This window comes from Marmota marmota, unplaced genomic scaffold, assembly GCF_001458135.2.
Source record: "Marmota marmota marmota unplaced genomic scaffold, marMar, whole genome shotgun sequence".
NCBI classification, from domain to species: domain Eukaryota; kingdom Metazoa; phylum Chordata; class Mammalia; order Rodentia; family Sciuridae; genus Marmota; species Marmota marmota.
This window is the reverse complement of record NW_026000174.1, coordinates 57,798,444-57,819,212: the sequence shown is the minus strand read 5'-3', so window position 1 is coordinate 57,819,212 and position 20,769 is coordinate 57,798,444. Positions and strand designations below refer to the sequence as shown.

The 20,769-nt window shown below is 34.5% G+C and overlaps 1 protein-coding gene and 1 pseudogene across 1 annotated transcript; both read left to right on the top strand.

Annotated features, from left to right (window-relative positions):
- Positions 1–770: 770 nt before the first annotated feature.
- On the top strand, positions 771–1,709 carry LOC107135033 (olfactory receptor 4A47-like). Its single transcript, XM_015477000.1, has one exon. It carries the CDS (start codon positions 780–782, stop codon positions 1,707–1,709), a length of 930 nt encoding a protein of 309 aa, XP_015332486.1. The 5' UTR covers positions 771–779.
- Positions 1,710–18,117: 16,408 nt separating this feature from the next.
- LOC107159011 lies at positions 18,118–19,076 on the top strand (annotated as a pseudogene).
- Positions 19,077–20,769: the final 1,693 nt, after the last annotated feature.

Genomic DNA, 20,769 nt, shown 5'->3' with positions numbered 1-20,769 from the left:
CGTGATAGAGAGAGCCTATATGAAGAGACTGGATGCACTATGAACATCAAAAGGTGATTCTGGTCAGGGATCTGAAAGAGAAAAAGACAACTGCACAGAAAGCCTCTCTTGTGCTAGAGAACACACACTTCTTCATGAGCAGAATGCTCCTAGAGATATGACAAGGTACTTCTGGTTGAGGTCCAGTGAATAAGAAATAAGTGGAAAGTGGAGGAAAAGCTGTCATTGTTATTGATTTATAGTCATAGAACTATAAATGAATATACTGACTTTATGTCTGTAGTTTTACATTTTATTTTTGCCACTGTGAATATGAAAATGACCTTAAGTGAATCTTTGGTATTGCACCTTATAACTTTATGGTTGGTGCATTTTCTCATAAAATTCATTTTTCATTTCTTCTTATTGTTTCACATCTCCTTTAATGGCATAAAGTATGGCTTCCTGTGAGAAATTTTCCCATAATCCAGTGGATTTATGAATTCCAACACTGTGAATTGATAGCATGACATAAATAAGACACTTATTATGACAATGATCATGTTGTCCTTTAAATCCTGATCCCATCACTGTGTATGGAATCACTTAGGGCAGGAATTGCTGTCTTATTTCACTATTACTGATATGTGCAGTAGATAGCTTGGCACAGGTTGATGCTTCTTATACATAATTCAGAGAATGAATGGATTAAGATTGAGATTATAATACTTGTAAGAATTTTTCTTTGTTTTGTAGGTGAACTGCTTTATTATCGGAAATCAGCACCAATAAAAGACTAGATGGAACATAGGAACAATGTAACTTACTTTGTCCTCTTGGGCCTCACGCAGAATCCACAGGAGCAGAAAGTCCTTTTTGTTATGTTCTTGCTTTTCTACATCTTGACGATGGTGGGAAATATGCTCATTGTGATGACCATAACCTTCAGCAAGACCCTGGGCTCACCAATGTACTTCTTTCTTGCTAGCTTATCTTTTATGGATGCCATTTATTCTACAGTTATTTCCCCCCAAATGATTTCAAACTTATTCTTAAGGGAAAACATCATATCCTTTGACTTTTGTATGACCCAACTTTTTACAGGACACTTTTTTGCTGGGGCAGAGGTTTTTCTTCTGTTAGTGATGGCCTATGACCGCTATGTGGCCATCTGTAAGCCCCTGTACTATTTAGTTATCATGAGGCCGTGGGTGTGTGTTGTGTTGCTGGTAGTTTCCTGGGTTGGAGGTTTTTTGCACTCAGTAATTCAGTTGGGCACTATTTATGGGCTCCCATTCTGTGGCCCCAATGTCATTGATCACTTCATATGTGACATGTATCCCTTATTGAAACTTGTCTGTGTTGACACCTATGTCATTGGTCTCTTAGTGATGGCCAACGGAGGTCTCATCTGCACAACTGTGTTTCTGCTCTTACTCGTGTCTTATGCTGTCATCTTCCACTCTCTGAAGAATCTGAGTCAAGAAGGGAGGCGGAAAGCTCTCTCCACCTGTGGCTCCCACATCACAGTGGTTGTCTTCTTCTTTATTCCCTGTATTTTCATGTATGTACGACCAGCTAAGACTTTCCCAATTGACAAGTCATTGAGTGTGTTTTACACAGTCATAACCCCCATGCTGAACCCCTTCATCTACACTCTGAGAAACTCAGAGATGACAAATGCTATGAAGAAACTCTGGGGAGGAAAAGTCATATCAGCTAGTAAATGAGTGAGTTGCCCACTATAAGGCAGGTAATTTTATCACAAAACTGTGTTTTTAGGAAGCATAACATTTGTGAAACTTGAATTCTAACTTCCTTTCCCTCCAAAGTATTCCTGGGAAATACAATTGAAGGATCAACTATGCATTTGTGTCACTAATAGTTTCCCTACTGTAATGTAAACTCTATTATGTCTGTTTATCACTAGTAGAAAGTTCTAATGCACATGTAGTAGAAAGTCTATCAAAACATGTACTAACTTAATGAATAAATTTTTGGAATCATTACACTGATGTTACTTATTTTTTGTATTTATCCTTATAACTTACTTTGTTGTTCCTTATCTTATTTTTATACTTCTTTTTATGATGCTTCTTTTTATTAGGTTTAAATATTTAAGTGCTATGTAAACTTACCATTATTTTATTTTAGTTGTATATGTAAATTTTAATCCAGTATTTTTATTTTGTAAAATAAAAAATGGAACGTTTAACAGATAGTAACATTAAAAGTAGAACCCACACAACTTGGTAAATTGTAGAATGGGGCACAGTGGTGCACTCTTGAAATTTCAGGGGCTTGGGAGCCTGAGTCAAGAGAATATAGGGTTCAGAGCCATTCTCAGGAAAAGTGAGGCACTAAGCAAACTTATTAAGACAGTGTCTCTAAATAAAATATAAAATAGGGTTAGGGTTGAGTGCCTCAGTATTCCCCACATAAAATTTTATAGAAATCTGCCCCTCCATTATCAGGGTCTCTCAGTGCTGGTCTCAGATGCAGGCAGTAAACTCTTTTTCTGTTTCTTCAGATAAAGAGTCTTATCATTTGTGACAACTTGGGAGAAATTAGAAGACATTATGTTAAGTGATGTAGGCTAGACACAGAAAGACAAATACTGCATAATAGCATTTATATATAGAATCAAAAGTAGCCACAGTGCTGGGGCAGAGAGTAGAATGTTGGTTGTCACAGGCTAGAGGGAGAGTAAACTGATGATTTTTAAAAATTGTAAAGTACATTAGACTGGAAAAATGTCTTCTGTTATCTGTGTTATTTCTGGTGTAGTATTAACTATAGCTATCACGCATGATAACGATAGTACTATAGGTATAGTTAATAATACTATATAGTTAATAATATTATATACTTGACACTTGATAAGAGCATAGATAAGTGTTCTCATCATAAAAATATCATATAACTATATGCACTAATGAAGACAATTAAAGGATTGAAGACAATTAAAAAGGGTGTTAAAGGAAGTCATTCATATGGATGGAAAATTATACCAGTTAGAAATATGAGTTTATGAACAGAAAACAGATTACTAGAAATAATAAGTGCAGGAGCAAACATGAGTTTTCTGATTTCAATCTCTTTAAAATGTGATTATTAAAATAATAGTAATGTAACCATATTGTGGAATTTTAACCTACCCCCAAAACTTAAATAAATAATTATGTTTAATAGGTGATCAAAGGAAATAAAAAGGAAAAGAGACATAAATAATCCAAAATAAGTATAAAAAAGGAAAATAATAAAGAACATACAGAACTCTTAAAAAATGTTGATGTTTGAATTAACCATACCAACAGTTACATCAATGTAAATGGTCTAAATATTACATTAAAATGCAGAGATTACAGACTGCAAGAAAACTAAGACTTTCTTACATGCTGCCTCCACAAACACACCTTACATATAAAGTAAGGAATAGTTTTAAAATTTTGGTAGTTTCCAATTTCCTGGGGAATCATTCATTTAATTCAGATTATAATTTATTTTACTTAATCCAGATTCCTATAATTTTAGAGTTGGTAAAATTGCTAAATGTTTAAAAAAATCTTTTTTGTGTTCTTTGTGTCAAGTTTATGTCAAATTTGAAATTTGTTCCTTCATTATTTTTTGTAATTAGAATTGAGAGTAATTTATTCATTTTCTCATATTTTTTCTTATTTTTTATCCAACCAATGAGACCATAGGTATTGCTGTATTTTTAATATAGAGTGCTCCCCATATGCTTATTTGTTAAAGACTTGGTCCTCAGCAGTGTGCTAATGGAAGGTGGTTAAAACTTTTAGAGGTGACCTAGGTTTTAGGTCATTGGGAAGCAAGTTCTAAAAGAGTATTGTGGAAACTGATCTCTTAATTTCTCTCCTTTTTTTTTTTTTTTTTTTTTTTGGAAATGAACTGAACAGTTTGCTCCAGCACATGGTCTCCAGAGGCCCAAAGCAATGGGACCACTCAGTCATGTCCTAAAACATTAAAACTGTGGTCCAAAATAAAATTTTGATATTTTTCACAGTAATGGAAAAGAGACTAGCAAACATATAATAGTTTTGATTATATTTTCTAATGGGGGAAACCTATTTTATCTCTATTTCTAACAGTTTTAATTGAAATGATATTTAAGCTTTTATTTCTTTTTAAACAAAATAAACTCTTCTAAGTTTTACTTAGAGCACTGAGCTAAAACCCCATGTTTTAAATAATTTTTCATTTGAATCATTTTACATATTTTGGATTTTAATTTCTATTACTCTTTTACCAAATAACTTTTAAAAACAGGACTTTGAGAAGTAGCAAATAGAAAGTAATAATTTGTTTCTACCAGAAATCTCACTCTAGACCTATCTAATTTATCTTAAAAACGTTCAGGCATGGTTAATACTCTCATTATAAAAACAAACTAAAAAGCATATTATACATTACTATGGATCTGATAGATGCTGTGTGAATAGTTTATACAATATGCTGTGTTATCAAAACTTCTTGATTTATAAATTATTCCACTTAAGGCAGGAAAAAAAGAGGATTCTGTATATTTAAAGTAGCTTTCTCAAAGTTACAAAATCATACATAAGAAGTCTAACCCTAGTCACCTCTCTTAGACCTATGTGTAATCTTGCTTAAAATCCACATTAGGCTACATTGACAAGGTTTTGAGCATTTAATCTCACCTCATATCTCCATCTGTTTTCAGACCTCATCACCATCTATATGGCTCTGGGTCATCTAGCTTCCTGATGCTGAATGTCTCCAATGGTTTTGAAAAATAAGAAAATTTATTTATTTTTTAAAGTAGTTTTAGGTTCACTGAAATTTTTGCAGAAATTACAATCTTTTTATGAAATCTCATCCTCTCCAGTTTCTCCCTTGGTCCATTTTCTGCTGTTCTAACAGTATAACTAAGACTAATTTTATCATGGTTCTGGGAGCTGGGAAGCCCAAGTATTGTGGGATGTCCAGCATCCTGCCAGGGTAAGGTCCTGCTCAGGAAGTGTGAGCTACCTGAGAAATTTAAAAAAAAGTCTGAAACCAATTAGTAAGAAATAGAGACAGCCAGAAATTAGATGTAAAAAGTGGAGCACCTGTGGGTCTTCCAGCCCTGATAGGAGCTAAAATGGAACAATTGAAAAAGGGTCTCAATTCTTTATTTAAGTAGTTTACATCAAAGGCAGAGAGAATGTTTCAGAAGGAGAAGGTCTTGCTTCTCTATGTGGCAGGGGTCTTGCAGTAAACAGGTTGATTGGCATATTGGAAAATCACACCCATCTCCTAGAGGCTGTGTGGCTCCAGTAGGTCACCCCATCTCCAATGCTGTGCTGAACTTGTGATGGAGCTGGGTAGGAAGCTACATGGACCAAGCATTCTCAAACCAGCAGGGTTGCTGCTAGGAGTTCTCTATACCAGGCTTTTCTGCCTAATGGCTTAAACATTGTTTTAGTTCACTCACAGTTCATAGATGGGTCCCCACACCCAAGAACATGGCACTGACATCTGGAGATAGTCTGTATAGAAGGAGACAGCAAGAGAGGACTGAGCTCACCTTTTTCAGCATCCTTCCCCTAAGATAACCAACTCACTGTAGGACAAGTACATTAATCCAGGTTAATTAAGACTCTCGTAAGCACCTCACCTCTCAACACTTCTGCATTATTTCTACCACCTGCCATTTAGGAGACACATTTAAACCATAATACACCCTTTCAAATTCCCACACCATATTGCTTCCTTTTACAATTCATTAATCAACAATGACATCATCCAAGATTCCCAGTTTAAATTTTTCTGTCTTGGCTTTCAGAGCTATACTTTCTAAAGTTTTGGAAGAACATGTAATTATGTTCTTACAGCATCTTACAGACTAAATTGACTGAATTAAAGATCCTGTATGCTTCACAACTACTAAAATTTTTACTTTTTTTCACAATTTTGAACTTTTCTTAAAGTCATGCAGTTGCAACCACACAACTTTTCAGACCGGTTTCTTCACTTGGTAATATACTTTTGAGTTTTCTCTAGGTCTTTCCATGGCTCAGTATCTGAATTTATTTTAGTTACAAATAATATTTTATTGTGTAATGGTCCTTACCTTATTGTTGAGCCTCTAAATGCCATCTTTCTTGCTTCTGAGTTCTGGCAGTTACAAACAAAGAAGGCAAAACACAACACGTGTGCAGGTTTCTGTGTGAGCATAAGCTTTTGGTTCATTTGGATGAATACCAGGGAGCCCAGTTGCTTGATTGCATGGTAAGAGCATTTTAGTACATGAGAAACTGTCAACCTGTCTTCTAAAATGGGCAATATATTTGTCTCCTCTGAGATTACCTTCTATTCTCTTTCACCAACACTGAATGTCTTGATTACATAGCTTTGTGGCAAATCTTGATCTCAGGTAGTATTCACTGTCCAATTTTTTTTCTTCAAAAAACAGCACCCTTGGCATGGTGCTACCCCTTTGGTGTTTTTGACTCAGAATGTAAACTTCATAATTAGCTTGTCAACATTTATAAAATAAGGTCATAAGATTTTGATTGTAGAAAAGATCAATCTTGGGATAACTTACCTTGACAATGTGCATGAGCAGGAGATGTGTTTTCACATAGCATTGTAATTGCCCTCATAGAGGTCTTGTACATATTTTATTAGGGTTATACATAAGCATTCCATTTTGGAGAGTACTAGAGTAAGTGCTACAGTGTTTTAATTCAACTTTCACTTGTACATTGTTGGCATATGGGAAAAGTCACTGGTATCTGCACATTATCCTTTTGTATTTCAGCTTTACAATAATCATTTATAGAATTATTTGGGATTTTCTGCATAGATGATGTCAACTGCAAACAAGGAAAGTTTTATTCTCCTAATTAGCATAACTATTTTCCGTTGTCTTATTGTATTGGCTGGGACTTGAGTATAATGTTGAAAAGCAGTTAAGAAGAACATCCTTCCCTTGTTCCTGATTGCTATGGTTTAGATATGAGGTGTCCTTCCCCATCTCCTGTGTAAGACAATGCAAGAATGTTAGGAGGTGCAATGATTAGCTCATGAGAGTCTTGATCTAATCAGTGGAATAATCCACTGACATGGAGGAACTGGGCAATAGCTGTAGGCAGGTAGGGTGTGACAGGAAGACATAGGTTTGGTTATAGCAACACAAAAGCTGACTAAAACTAACCTCACCAGGAAAGCTCCTAGACTCTCACTATTAAAGATGATGTCAATTTTTCTTTGCTTTGAAAATGCTCTTTTTTGAACTTTGGAAACTTTATTTCTATCCATAGTTTACAGAATCTCCTTATAGTGAAGGTGTGTAGAATTTTATTAAATATCTTTTCTATAAATATTGATAATCCTGTGATTTTTCTTTTTTTATCCTATGTTATGATGTAATAGGTTAATTGATTTTTGAATGTTGAACCAGGCTTGTTTATCTGAAATAATTTCGGTTACTCGTGATGTGCAATTCTTCTTCCACTTTGCTGGATTTGGTTTGCTAATTGTTGAGAATTTTTGTTGAACTAACAGGAAGTCCTCTTTACTCTCATTTGAAAAGAGATTTAAAAGTAGTTTATATTCCTTAATAAGATCTGTGATGTCACTCCAGGCTTTGGTTCTTGCTCATATCTTAAAAACTTCACATTTTTCTGTCCTCTCCCTGTCTTCCTCCCTTCAGGTTCAATGACAGCACAGCATTGAAATCTCCCAGCTCTCTTCCACGTTGCATCTTCCCATATGTGACCACATACCCATAGGGGCAACTGACTTCTCATCCTTGGACTTTAGTTTAAATATCACATTTAAAAAGGCCTTATCCAATCACTTTATTCAAAATTGTGTCATTCATTTTTTTTTTCTGTCACAATCATCTATTATCCAATCAGAGATTGAAGCTCCTATTTTTAGTTACTATTGTTTTGTGGCTCTACTAGAAGATGTAAAGCTGATGCAATTAGGACTACATTTTTATTCTTTCTTATGTTTTATTAACTACTTTATCATCATCTAATGTCATGTTATCTGAAACCAAATAGTCAAATAGATGATCCTTAGTTTTGTAGAAAAACAAAGAATAAGTAGAATAAGTATATAAATAACTAGTTGCTACAGCTGCATAAATCTTTTAAATACATTTAATCTCAAACTCAGGGAGAAAAATGAAGATTTTATAAAGAGAAAATGAAAATTTTGCTCTGGCAAAGAAAAGAAATAAGTGATAAATTCAATCTCATTGAAACAACTAATGAGGTTGATATTTTATCTTAATTATCTGTGCCATAATGTTTCTGAAACTCTTTTTCCTGGTTATATCCTTGTTACTATAGTTAGGTGTTTTCTGTATTGCATCTTGACACATCAATGCTATTTTAAGAGTATATGGAGATCCCCAGGGAGTGTAATTAAGCAAGGATCAGCTTGGTCATGTTCCAGTTTCAGGGATTCATAATTAACGTGTTTATGGTATAATATCTTTAGTGATCTTTGTCCCTGCCAGGTGAAAGCAAGGTTCTCTTAGTAACAGTTATAATTAAAAAAAAAAAAAACATGGCTCATTATTCTTAAGCATTTGAAAAGGCTCAAGAATACTCTATCCATATATGAAGCACAAGTGTTTGGCCTTACCAGGACAGGAGGAGACAGATCAAAAAACTGAATGGTGTATATTAAAGTTACCAGAAAAGACCTAGAAAACTTTTTTAATGCTAGATATGATATTCCTATGTTGAAATTATTTGTTTGCATTTTTAGTTAAGCATCTTAATATGAAAATTTTAATTTAATTCCTTTGAATACTACCAAAATCACACATTATTTTCACTCGAGAGAAAATGGATAAACATGATTGTGTGATTTTAAATATATTCTCTAAGAATAATAAAGCTTTTAATTTTCTTTGTTCATGCTGGATGGAAGAGGGACTACTCAATATTTCTGAGTGAGACAAAATTTCCTTCTTCAATTGCAGACAAACTCCCAAAGGTAAAACTTTATAGTGAGTAGCAGAAATCAGACCTTGATATTGTGGGAATGTTTCATTACACAGGAAATATATCTCTTGAATATGTAAGAAAATGTGGATTAAAAACTTCTAGAGGCAGAAAGTGGCTATTCAGATTGTATAAGATCACCACAAATATATTCAAAAAAAATGAAAATTTATGTTAGAAGCCATGTTATATTTTCAATACTTTTGCTTTCCTCTGGGAAAATAGAAGGCCCAAGGCAAAAAGCTGATTCCTTATTCAGCATGGACATTTCTTTCCTTTAATAACATGAGTCTAGTGTAGACCCTGAGCCTTATTGTGCTAGTGGACACTCAGTGATGGCTGGAAGTTCACCTCATGTGAACAGTGTGACTGGACATAGCGTTCTATGAACACTTGTTGGTTGGAAAAATGAAAAGACTGAATGCATCACACACTTTTGTACAATAATCACTCTTACTTCCAAATTTGTGATGTCTGCTTCTTGCTCTGAGATTAGCATCTGTCCAAGAGCAAATGGTGGATGTGGCGGGCGGCTCTGGCAGTTGACAGGGGATGTAAGGGGATGGAATGAGAATGATCACATTTAGAAGATGTTATAAATACAAAGCCAAGAGGACTTAATGAATGTATAAATAAGCAATGTAAAAAGAATAAAGGAAGTTTGAACACTGTCAAAATTTGACCTGAAGGATAAGACAGAAAGAAGTACCCTTTAATTAGTAAAATCTAGAATTTAATCTAGACAAAATCTAGAATTATTGTGAAAAATAAAATATTTACTTTTATAAATACTAAAAGGATATCTAAGTGGAGATGTCAATGAAATAGTTGCAGATACCAGCTTGAAAACTAGGAGATGTGATAATGTTGAAGATACACAAAGGGTTTTAGGTATTTATAGGTTAACATAACATGGAGTATTCAACCAAAGACTCCAGATTTCGGGGATTAAGCAAGCTGAGAATGTGGTAATTACTGTTTTTTCAGTTTCTCATATGAAATTATTATGGTTTTATTTTGTCCTACCATATAATTTATATGCTGAGGTCTTACCAACTTAAAAGTATCACAGCTTTGTTTGGAAATAGGGAGTTTATAAAGGTCATCAGTTATAAAATTGTATTAGGTTGTGTTTCAATCCCATGTAACTGGTATTCTATTGGAAGATAAAATTTGAATGCACGGAGAATGACACATGAACACAAGCTGGACATCTTCAAACCAAGGACAGAGCCGGACTTTCCCTCATGGTCTTCTCAGCGATCCACCTCTGCCCATACCTTTATTTTGAATGTGTAGCAGCAGGGCTCTGAGACAACACATTCATCGTCAATAAAACAGTAGCTCTGGCAGATAAAGGTAGTTTTTGGTGCCAGGAAGTGGGTGCTCCCACAATAAATGTCACTATAAAAAAAAAAAAACAGCTTTGTGTGATTAATGGATACATGTTGGGAGATGTTTGAGAATCATCATAGAAAGAGCCCAGATGGCCTGGAAGAGTTGGTGGGTAGAAATGTGAACACAGGTGATGCTGGTGAGGGCTCAACAAGGAAAGAGGAGTTTTCCTGTCAAATGTAAAGCATGGATTTTTTTCATGTGAAACATCACTGAACCTGTATTTTTTTCTGGATCCAAGTATACTTAAGTTGTTTTTCAGGACATGCCTCCCAGGCCTACTCAAGGTCACCTTGAAACCAGCATTTCAAGAATGAACTTAGGCAAAAAAGAGGACGACCACTGTGGCAACAGAAGACCACGTGGCCATATTATAAACCTTTTTTGGGGTGTGATAAGTTCATAATCCTCCACATGGCTCATGACGAAAACCTCACCTCAAAAAGTATCATATCATGATACCTATGAAGAGGCTAGATGACTATACAGGCCTGCACAAAAGAACCCTAAAACTCCCCTTCCTGCTCTTCAAAGACTTGCAGAGTACTTGGCAGTGTTTGATGAAATGTCCTTTGTGCTCTTGTTTAGGTTTCCGTGCTGTTTCTTCAGGTTGAAGAAACCTTTGGGAGGAGGTTTTGCATGTAATCCTGAATTTCTCTTAGATACCACACCTGTGGTCAACACTGTGGTCTGTGGAGTTACTTGCAATGCCACGTTTATTTACTGGGATATAATAGCATCTTCATTTGTGAATGCCTACTCTTGAAAAACCAATTTTGAGCTAACTTTGAGCAGGCTCTAAAGGCACTTCCTTAAAACAACTTGCAGATAATTTGTTTTTCAGGAAATAGCTGAGCACAGTGGTGCACACCTGTAATCTCAGTTGTTCAGGAGGCGGAGGCAGGAGGATTATAAATTTAAAGCCAGCCTCAGCAACTGAGATCCTCAGCAAGGTAGAAAAACCCAGTCTCATATTAAAAAAAAATAATAATAACTTTAAAAAGGACTGGGGATGTGTGGCTTAGTAGTTAAGCACTCCTGGGTTCAATCCCTGGTAGAAAGAAAAAATAATAATTTGTTTTTCAAGAAATTATGTCCAGGTGTGTACAGACAATAGCTGGTTTAGTTGATTCTCTAGTCGTTAACAAGAATCTCTTCTTGCTTTTTGATATTACACTATGAGAGAGAGCGAGAGAGAGAGAGAGAGAGAGAGAGAGAGAGAGAGAGAGAAGTAAATTTATGTAACTCTGTTCATCCCAAAAATATGAACAAATAATTTTTAAGGGATGGGTCTACCCATATTTGAACAGCCCAGGTTTTAACACTGTATGTAGTTTCCACTGGTGATTGCCTGCAAAATCAACAAAGGGTCTCCTCCTACACAAAAAGAAGAAGGCAAAACTTCTGTGTAGGGAGTGTGTGGTGCGTGCTGAAGGCTGCAGAAGGAGGTGCTGGAGGCATTGGGAGAGGCTGGAGGATGGAAGACCCATGTGATGATGTCCTCTTCCCGCAGCTCATGTGGTACAGGGTGCCACTCTTCTCACTGCCTGTTCTCAGAGCATTAAGAGCATCCTTAATGACTAGAATTCCATTTGTGTCCCCAGATATTTTTGTTTTGGCATGAAGACTCACATAAAGAGGAGAAATATTTCCTTTTAAAATGACTTGGAGAAAAAATCATTGATTTTAGTGTTTTGCTATTGAACATGGTATTGAATTTGAGTTTAAAATTCATTCCTTCACTTTATAAATATATATAAGTATATATGTATAAGTGTTCTTCAGAAAGTGATATAGCAGTAACCAATTATACTTAAGAGCCTATTAAAATTAACTTATGATTTTTCTTTTTGACCTATTTATGAGTATAATTAAAATTTCCAACATTCAATCATACTTATTTTGGAATGTTAATTTGGACCATGATGGGAAAACACAGAGATATTTACACTCATATCTATGACAAGCTAATAAGCCAGAGACAAAGAAACAATTATTTTGAACACATTTGATAATAGAAAACAATTAACCGGAAACACTGAGAGATGGATACAAACATTTGATCTCTTGGATATTCCCTGCTTTTGTTTACAACTGTAAATACCTGACTACCTAAATATGCAAAAGAAATATTAGATCTGAAGGGAGAAACATACTCTAATCAAATAATACATGAGGACTTACATTGCCCACTTTTCATTAATGGATAGATGATATAGACATAAAATCAACCAAGAAACCTCAGACTTAAACTACACTATAGACAAAGTTGAGCTAACAGATATTTGCAGAGCATTTCATGCAAGAGCTGCAGAATATGTGTTATTTTCATCAGCACACAGAACATTTTCCAGGATAGATAATGTGTCAGACCACAAATTAAATATCCACAGATTTTTAAAATATCAAAATTATGCCACATATATTCTCTGACTACAACAAAGTAAGAAGCCAACAACAAACAGAACCATGGAAGTTGTGCAAACACATGGAAATTAATCAGCCATACCCAGACATAACAAACAGATTAATGAAATATAAAAAGGACCGGAAAAACTTCTTGAAACCCCCAGATTGACAGAGAACATATGCAAACATACAACATGGAAAATAAGCAGCTCTAAGAGGAAAGTTACAGCAGCTCAGTGTGAGAACACTTGCCTGGCATGTTCAAGGCCCTGGGTTGGATCCCCAGCCATGAAGACAAAAACAGAACAAGAAAAGTTATATCAATGAAAAATTGAATTATGTCAAATAATAAAAATTACAGCATGAAAAATTATAATAAGTATTTTTGAAAGTCTGACAAAATAAAATTTTTAAGTTAAAAAAAATTAACACAATTTTAGCTAGCCAGAGTAAAAACAAAGAAGATTCAAATAAACTATCAGAGATGAAAAAGTAAGTATTACAACTGACACTGTGGGAATATGAAATATCAGTAGCGATTCTTATAAAAAAGTACACTCCAACAAATCACAAACAAGAGAAGATATAGATAAATTCCTGTGCATGTTTAATACCAAGATTGAGATGTGAAGAAACAGATCTAACTAAAAAAAAATGGAGTACCAAAATTCAATCAGTAATAAAAGTCACACAAGAAAGAAAATTAAATTGGATAGCTCAATTGTATAATTCTATCAAACTTTTTTTTGAGGGGGAAGGTGGGTTACTGAGGATTGAACCCAGGGTTGCTTCACCACTGAGCTATATCCCCAGCAATTTTTATTTTATTTTTTTTTAAATTTTGAGACAGGGCTGCACCAAGTTACTTAGGACCTCACTAAGTTGCTGAAGCTGACCTTGAATTTTCAATCCTCCTGCCTCAGCCTCCTGAGTAACTGGGATTACAGATATGTGTCATTGCACCTGGCTTTACCAATCTTTTAAGGAAGAACGAATGTCAACTGTTCTCTATTCCAAAAATGTAAAAGGAAGATAATTCTTCAGACTCATTCTATGAGACCAGCATTACCCTGGAATTTGGAATTTTTTTCTCTTCAAATTAGATGTTTTTTCAGAGCCCTTGACAGTCAGCTACTCTTTTGTGGCAAGATCTGAGTCCTCGTCCTCTAGGGCTTGTTCAAGGGAAGCAACCTGTTCAGGAGAGATTTTCATTTGAATTCATAACAAATATGCTAAAAAGCTAATCTATTAGAAATAGAGATGATATAAAAAGATCATAGCTGCTTTCTGCACATTTAAGTGGAAGAATTATTTTCCTCTTAGAATGATCCAAGAGATTTCTGAAAACTCAAATTCTCCTCAAGCTGGAACATGTCTTCCATTATCATCTAGCCCTTTGTATCTAATTTTCTTCTTTAAGTCATGGTTGCTTAAAGAAGTTTCCAGAAGGTCACTGTTTTCTGGGATGAGATTGTACTGATATGGGGACATGTTTTAATTAGGAAGGTAGAACCCTAATTAAAGATGCTTTTGATCTTCACCAAGAGACTGAGGAGTTCAGCCTCTACCTATGAGAAAACTCCATCATGGGCTTTTTAATGAGGTTACATCTCAGTCTTTGTTCTGTAGGTAAAGTGCTGGATAAGTAGACATGAATTATCTTAAACACTCTGACTCAAGTCCTTTGGTTTTCTTCACAATAATTCTCTAAAATAGATAAAAATATATAAAATTAATTTTAGTATTGTTTGACTTTTTGTTTAATTTTACCATCAAATGATGGATTCAGCCAAGTTAATTTTCACTAATTAGATCAATTTTATGGATACGTTATGATTATACATAATAGTGAGATTGTAACATATTTATTAATGCATATAACATAATTTGAGCAGTTTCATTTCCCAGTACTGTCCTTTTCCTCCCTTCTTCCTTCCCCCACTTTCCTCAATTGTACTAGTCTCCCTTTTATTTTCATGAGGTCCCTTTTCTTAAAAATATTTTTTTCTAGCTTCTATATATGAGAGACAGCATATGACCCTTGACCCTTGAGTCTGGGTTATATTGCTCAATATGATGCTCTTCAATTCCATTCTTTTTGCTGCAAATGTAATTTGTTCATGTTTTTAGGTAGTTTTGAAAACATAGCGTATTATTTTCTATGAAGCCATTTTCCCAGGAGGTGAGAATATTGAACTACATTTGTGCAGTAAATACTGACATTTTAAAATGTTTTTGTATTTAAGGTATTCACTTGGATATATTCACATTTCTCTGAGAGACTGAGATAATGGAGATCTCTGGAAACACATTTGCTGTAGCCACTTGGTACTATTCATGGATCCCTTGATTACCATATATTATCATGTGTTCTAGAAAGAACCATGGGTACATGAGGCACTGCAGGCACCCTCAGTGAACAAAGCATTCATTTTAAGAGCAAGGACAAGACCCAAGATGTAAGTTCATGGAACTACTGAAAATGAATACTTATTGAGAAGTCCTGTTATCTACTGAAATATAATGAATGTCCTATAGTTCATGTATTCTCAAAGGAGGTAACTGAATTGGGAAAAACATGTTGGCAAACAGAATTTAATTAAAATATACCAAGTATATTTGGTTTAGTGTTACAGACTGATTAATATTTACTTTTCATTTGCCAAACAACAATTGACATGTGTTACAAGTACAAAATATAATTCAATGTATTTATTACTTTAATTTATGGGATATTACATTTTACATGATATGTAAGTAAAAAAGGATAATTATTTTTAGAACATTTGGATTAATGAATTTAAAATTGTACATCATACCAAGCATATTAGAATGTAAGGGAACAAATGTCTTTTATTTCCTGGAAGATCATAGGGGCTTTTTATGTTTTATGTGTTTATTGAAATTATTCTAGCAAACATGGCAGTACATGTAAGTGAAGAAATCCATGCTCATAGAAGTACCTCATCTCCTGTCACCTGGGTTTTTAAAATTGCTATAGTAAAGAATTATACACAGTGATTTTAAATTATAGGAGTAGCATTTTAAAGAGCCGTTTCTTTAAAATTGCATCAAATTATTTTTATGGTAGAGTGTTAACTTCAAGGTTTAAGTGGAAAATATAGTATTGTTAGTTTTTCAGTATTTATAGTATACAATCTTTTGCAACTTAAACTATACCTTGATTTATAAGGCATAGTTTTATCATTTACATAATGTATATTGTATAATTTGGGCACTCTGCTTTTACTGTCTATATTTTATCCTGGTGAAATCTTATATTGACAATGAACAAGAGTAAATACACTAAACATTCAATAAATAAGATGTGAAAAAAGAAAATTAAATATATACTGTTTTATTTTCTGTGTTCTTCAACAGATATGCCTTTATCAGTCTGTAGCTTCGGTATCCACAGAACTCCTGAATCAGAAAGAAGCAGGAATGTGAATAAAATGTGTAGAAGGCTCATCACAGCTGGATTCTAGAAAGCTCATTTGCACAAGTTCTCCCCACTACCAAATCTATATGTGCAGCATCCTCTAACTTGCTTTCTGTCTAAATATGTTTCTGCACAGGTAAATATTTCTAGTACTTACAAACAATGAAAGAGGTAATTTCTTGGACATGCAGTTTTACCTTTTGTCCCTATATGTGTTCATAAATTGTAGGAATACTGTTCTTTAAATCCTGGACTCTGTCAATAATTTTTATTCAATTGATACAGATTCTAATTTGTTTTGATGCAATGCTCACAGTGAAATTTTGAGGAATGTTATAATGGTGCCCAACAACACTGACTTTAAGTAGTTTCATGTAATAAAAACACCCCAAAAGGTAGATTTATGGGTATCCCTATGCTAATAGGGATAGTTGCCCATGCTCACATGGATAGCAAGTGGATGCAACTGAGATTGCTCCAAAATCTACATTATTCATCATGGTACTCTATTTTCTCTCCATGAGTGTCTTGGATCCTATGTTGATAACCATTGAATGAGAAATCTAGTCATTGTTTAGTCACAGTAGTTATCAGATCCTATTTACCACTGGATAGCACTTTTGAACAGTGATATCCTTGGGGATTTTTTTCATTATGTAAATCTTAAAATGGAAAATATGTAAAAATAATAGAAAAGATAGAGTCAAAACATTTATAGCGTTGTAGTTGGATGGGAAAAAATTCTGATTTCATGTAGTTCAGTCTTTTCATTTTTCAATGAGAAATGGAGACATATTTGTAATTGCATTAATAAAATGACAAAAACTCTCGCTTTCTCATACTAAGGATGGATTTTTCCCTCGAGTGTGCTGCCTTTTGGAATCAATACAATGAAGTTATATTTGTGAGCACCTCTGTACTAAAAAACACTAGATATGAACCATTGCCCCACTGTTATCCTACTTTTCAGTTTCCCTTTTCTTCCTTCCTTAACATCCAGCTCACTCTCAAGAGTACTGGAAACAATATATTTTCAGGTGATGCAGTAGTTAGTGATGATGACACTAAAAGGTTAGTTCAGTAAAATTAAAAATATTTTTTTGAAAATCAGGTTAGTGTATGTAAATGTATTAAGAATTTAGCAGAGGCCAGGATAAAAGGGATGGAATTACAGCTCCTGAAAACGTTGACATTCAAAGCCCAATGACGTCATTGGTACAGGGGGAAATGTGCTCTGATTTTTGTAGTTATTTGATACAGTTCAAGTCCAGCTTTTAAATTTAATGAGAATTACATGAAGATTGAGTGTCATTGAGACATGCATAGTGGGTGTCTAAAAGATCACTATCAGAGTTTTGAGCTAGATTCTCCAGAAAAGACAATATTTTTGGAGCTACACAGATTATATTGTAAAGGTATTCCCGATAAATATGATCAACTTAAAGAACTGACTCTACATCCCTTTGTATATTTAGGGTTTATGCCACCACTACAAAATCAGAAACTTGAAAGCAGAAAGTCTTTTCCTGTTCATTTTTGCTGATTTCTATGCCAAGAAGAAAGGTGATTGAAAAAGATATTAAATGTATGAATAACAGTGGTGCCTTTGTCTGCTTTTCTCCATAGAGACCCACTGAGATCTTAAGATGGAACCTCTAACTTGTGAGTCCAGCAAAATCATCCAAAGGGAAATTCAATTGTCAAGGGAAGGTATATTGAGCTCCTTGGAAGAAGATATCAACCGAAGCTTACTAAATGTTGACAGTGTGTTTGCCACTGCAGAAGACAGAAAGATGAAGATGTGCTCTATGACAGGGCATTCATGGTCCTGTTCACAGTTTCAGGCAGGTTCTCTTCTCCTGAGATCTCATCTCTGAGAGAAGCCTCATGGTAAAGTAAATGGGACAGAATAACAATGTCACTCTATTTGTCCTCCTGGGCCTCACCCAGGATCCTGATGGACAAAAGGCATTATTTTCCATGTTTTTACTTATCTACATTGTGACAATGGTGGGCAACCTGCTCATTGTGGTGACTGTCATTGCCAGCCCTTCCTTGCATTCCTGGATGTACATCTTCCTTGCCTGTCACTCATGGATGCACTTTATTCCAGTGCTATCTCGCCCAAGATGATTATAGACTTACTCTGTGATTAAAAGATGATTTCCTTCCCAGCATGCATGGGCCAGCTCTTCACAGATCATCTATTTGGGGGTGCTGAGGTCTTCCTTCTGGTGGTGATGGCCTATGATCCTTATGTGGCCATCTGTAAGCCACTGCACTACTTGAGCATCATGAACTGGCAGGTTTGCATCCTCCTGTTGGTGGTGGCCTGGGTGGGAGGTTTTGTACACTCTGTGGTTCAGGTTGCCTTTGTGTACAATCTCCCCTTCTGTGGTCCAAATGTCATTGACCACTTCATGTGTGACATGTACCCATTATTGGAACTTGCATGCACTGACACCTACTTTATAGGTCTCACTGTGGTTGCCAATGGTGGAGCAATCTGTATGGTCATTTTTATCCTTCTCCTAATCTCCTATGGGTTCGTCCTAAACTCCCTTAAAACCTACAGCCTGGAAGGGAGGTGCAAAGCCCTATCCACCTGCATCTCCCACATCACAGTGGTCGTCCTCTTTTTTGCTCCCTGTATTTTCATTTATGTTAGACCTTTTTCCACCTTTCCTATTGATAAACCCATAAGTGTGGTGTTTACAGTTATCACTCCCATGTTGAATCCTCTAATATACATATACACCTTGAGAAATGCAGAGATGAAAAATGCTATTAAAAAACTCTGGTGTAAGAGGTTAACCACAGGTAAAATAAGAATGGATCCCCCACACTGCATCCTTTAGATAACCATTCTGAAACAAGAAATACATGGTAAATTCTAACAAAAGTTGATGTGGTCAACTCAATGTATTCTCTAGAGATGCTTCTTTTAATGTATAATCATCAAAGAGTAGAATAAATTATCTTTGGATGTAGGATCAACTTTGAAAAAAATTAGGGATGATGAATTAAAAGTATGGGTGTTTGTTCCATTATAAGTAAAAATAAAATGAAGCTAACCTTAAAACTCATTTTTTTTCAATTTATATTGAAAGAAAACTTTAAATAAAGTGTTTTCTTAATAAGAAAAAAATTTTTATCATCCAAATTAATGAGAAAGCAATTCAGCTAATACATAAACTTCTGAAGTCAAAAGAGTAATTTTTAAATTTTAATATTGGTTATTCTATATGTATGTCATATTTTTGTAGCTGCATACATATTTTGTTTTAAGATTAATTTTTGGGGATCGATGTCTATTAATTTTTAGTTTATGATATTTGGATGGCAATTTTATTTATTCAAGACATTAGCAGTGAATGATTTTGTCAGTGGGGATGTCAGTGATGAAAACATATTTGAGTTCTTGATTACAAAGCAGGTACTTTGTTTTAGAAAAAACTTCCAATCCAGGTTGTAATCATTTTTCTCATTCTCTGTACTAGTGATCATGTTCAGTTTTACCTCTCTTCAAAGAATAAGTAAAGCTTCTTATTTTGTCTTCATGATGCTGAAGATTTTATTAAAGAAATGATGCTTTGCATAAGCCTCTGTTCCTTAAAACTTGTATTCAACTTAAATATTTATAGGCTTAAATTTATTTGTTATGGTATAAATGAAATTTTGTTTACAATTTTGTATAAAAACCCAGTTTTCCTCTTGGAACATCACAAAGAAGATAGGATTGCTTTCATTGCAATTTACGTGATCATGTATGCTCCATAAGAGTTTTCTAATTGAAAGAAATTCTTCCACTTTTCAAAAGGATGTTTATGCATTGAGTTTCACAGGTAAATGTGTGTATGTGTGTGTGTTTTTCCTAATGCTGCATTTTAAGTTGCACTCCTTCCTCAGTGTATGACATTGCACTGTTCTCCATCCTCACCAATTGCACCTGATGATGTGAATTGTTTGGGTTCAAGACTGTGAGCTCATAGTGATTTTAGTTTGTAATCCATATTGTTACTGAAGCTGAACATATTTACATTTGTAGAACATCTATTTTTTCTGTTGTTCTATGAAATATGTATTCATGTTTTTTGATAAATTTGCACATTGTTTTTCCATTATTTTTAAATTGTTGAAGCCCGTTAGAAATCCTGTGTACCAAGTGTGTATTGATTATATGTATTGTGAAGTCTCCATTTTTGTTTTATATTTTTGACAGTAGTATCAGTATTTTTTACAGTAGTATCATTCAATTTGATGAGTGGGAACTTTTTAAACCTTCTTTTTAAAATATTTATTGTTTAGGTATAGATGGACACAACACAATGCCTTTATTTTTATGTGGTGCTGAGGATCAAACCTGGGTCCCTCCCATGCTAAGCTAGCACTCTACCGCTGAGCCACAATCCCAGCCCCTTCTTTTTTAAAAAATATATATTTTATTCATTTTCAAGTTAACAAATAAAATTTGTATAATTTATAATATAAAGTACATTGTTTTGAACTATGTACACTTGTGGAGTGAGTGGTTCAATCAGGAATTCCTCA

Excerpts from the sequence above, each read along its gene's own strand:
- LOC107135033 (XM_015477000.1), top strand. The coding sequence starts at position 780 with ATGGAACATAGGAACAATGTAACTTACTTTGTCCTCTTGGGCCTCACG.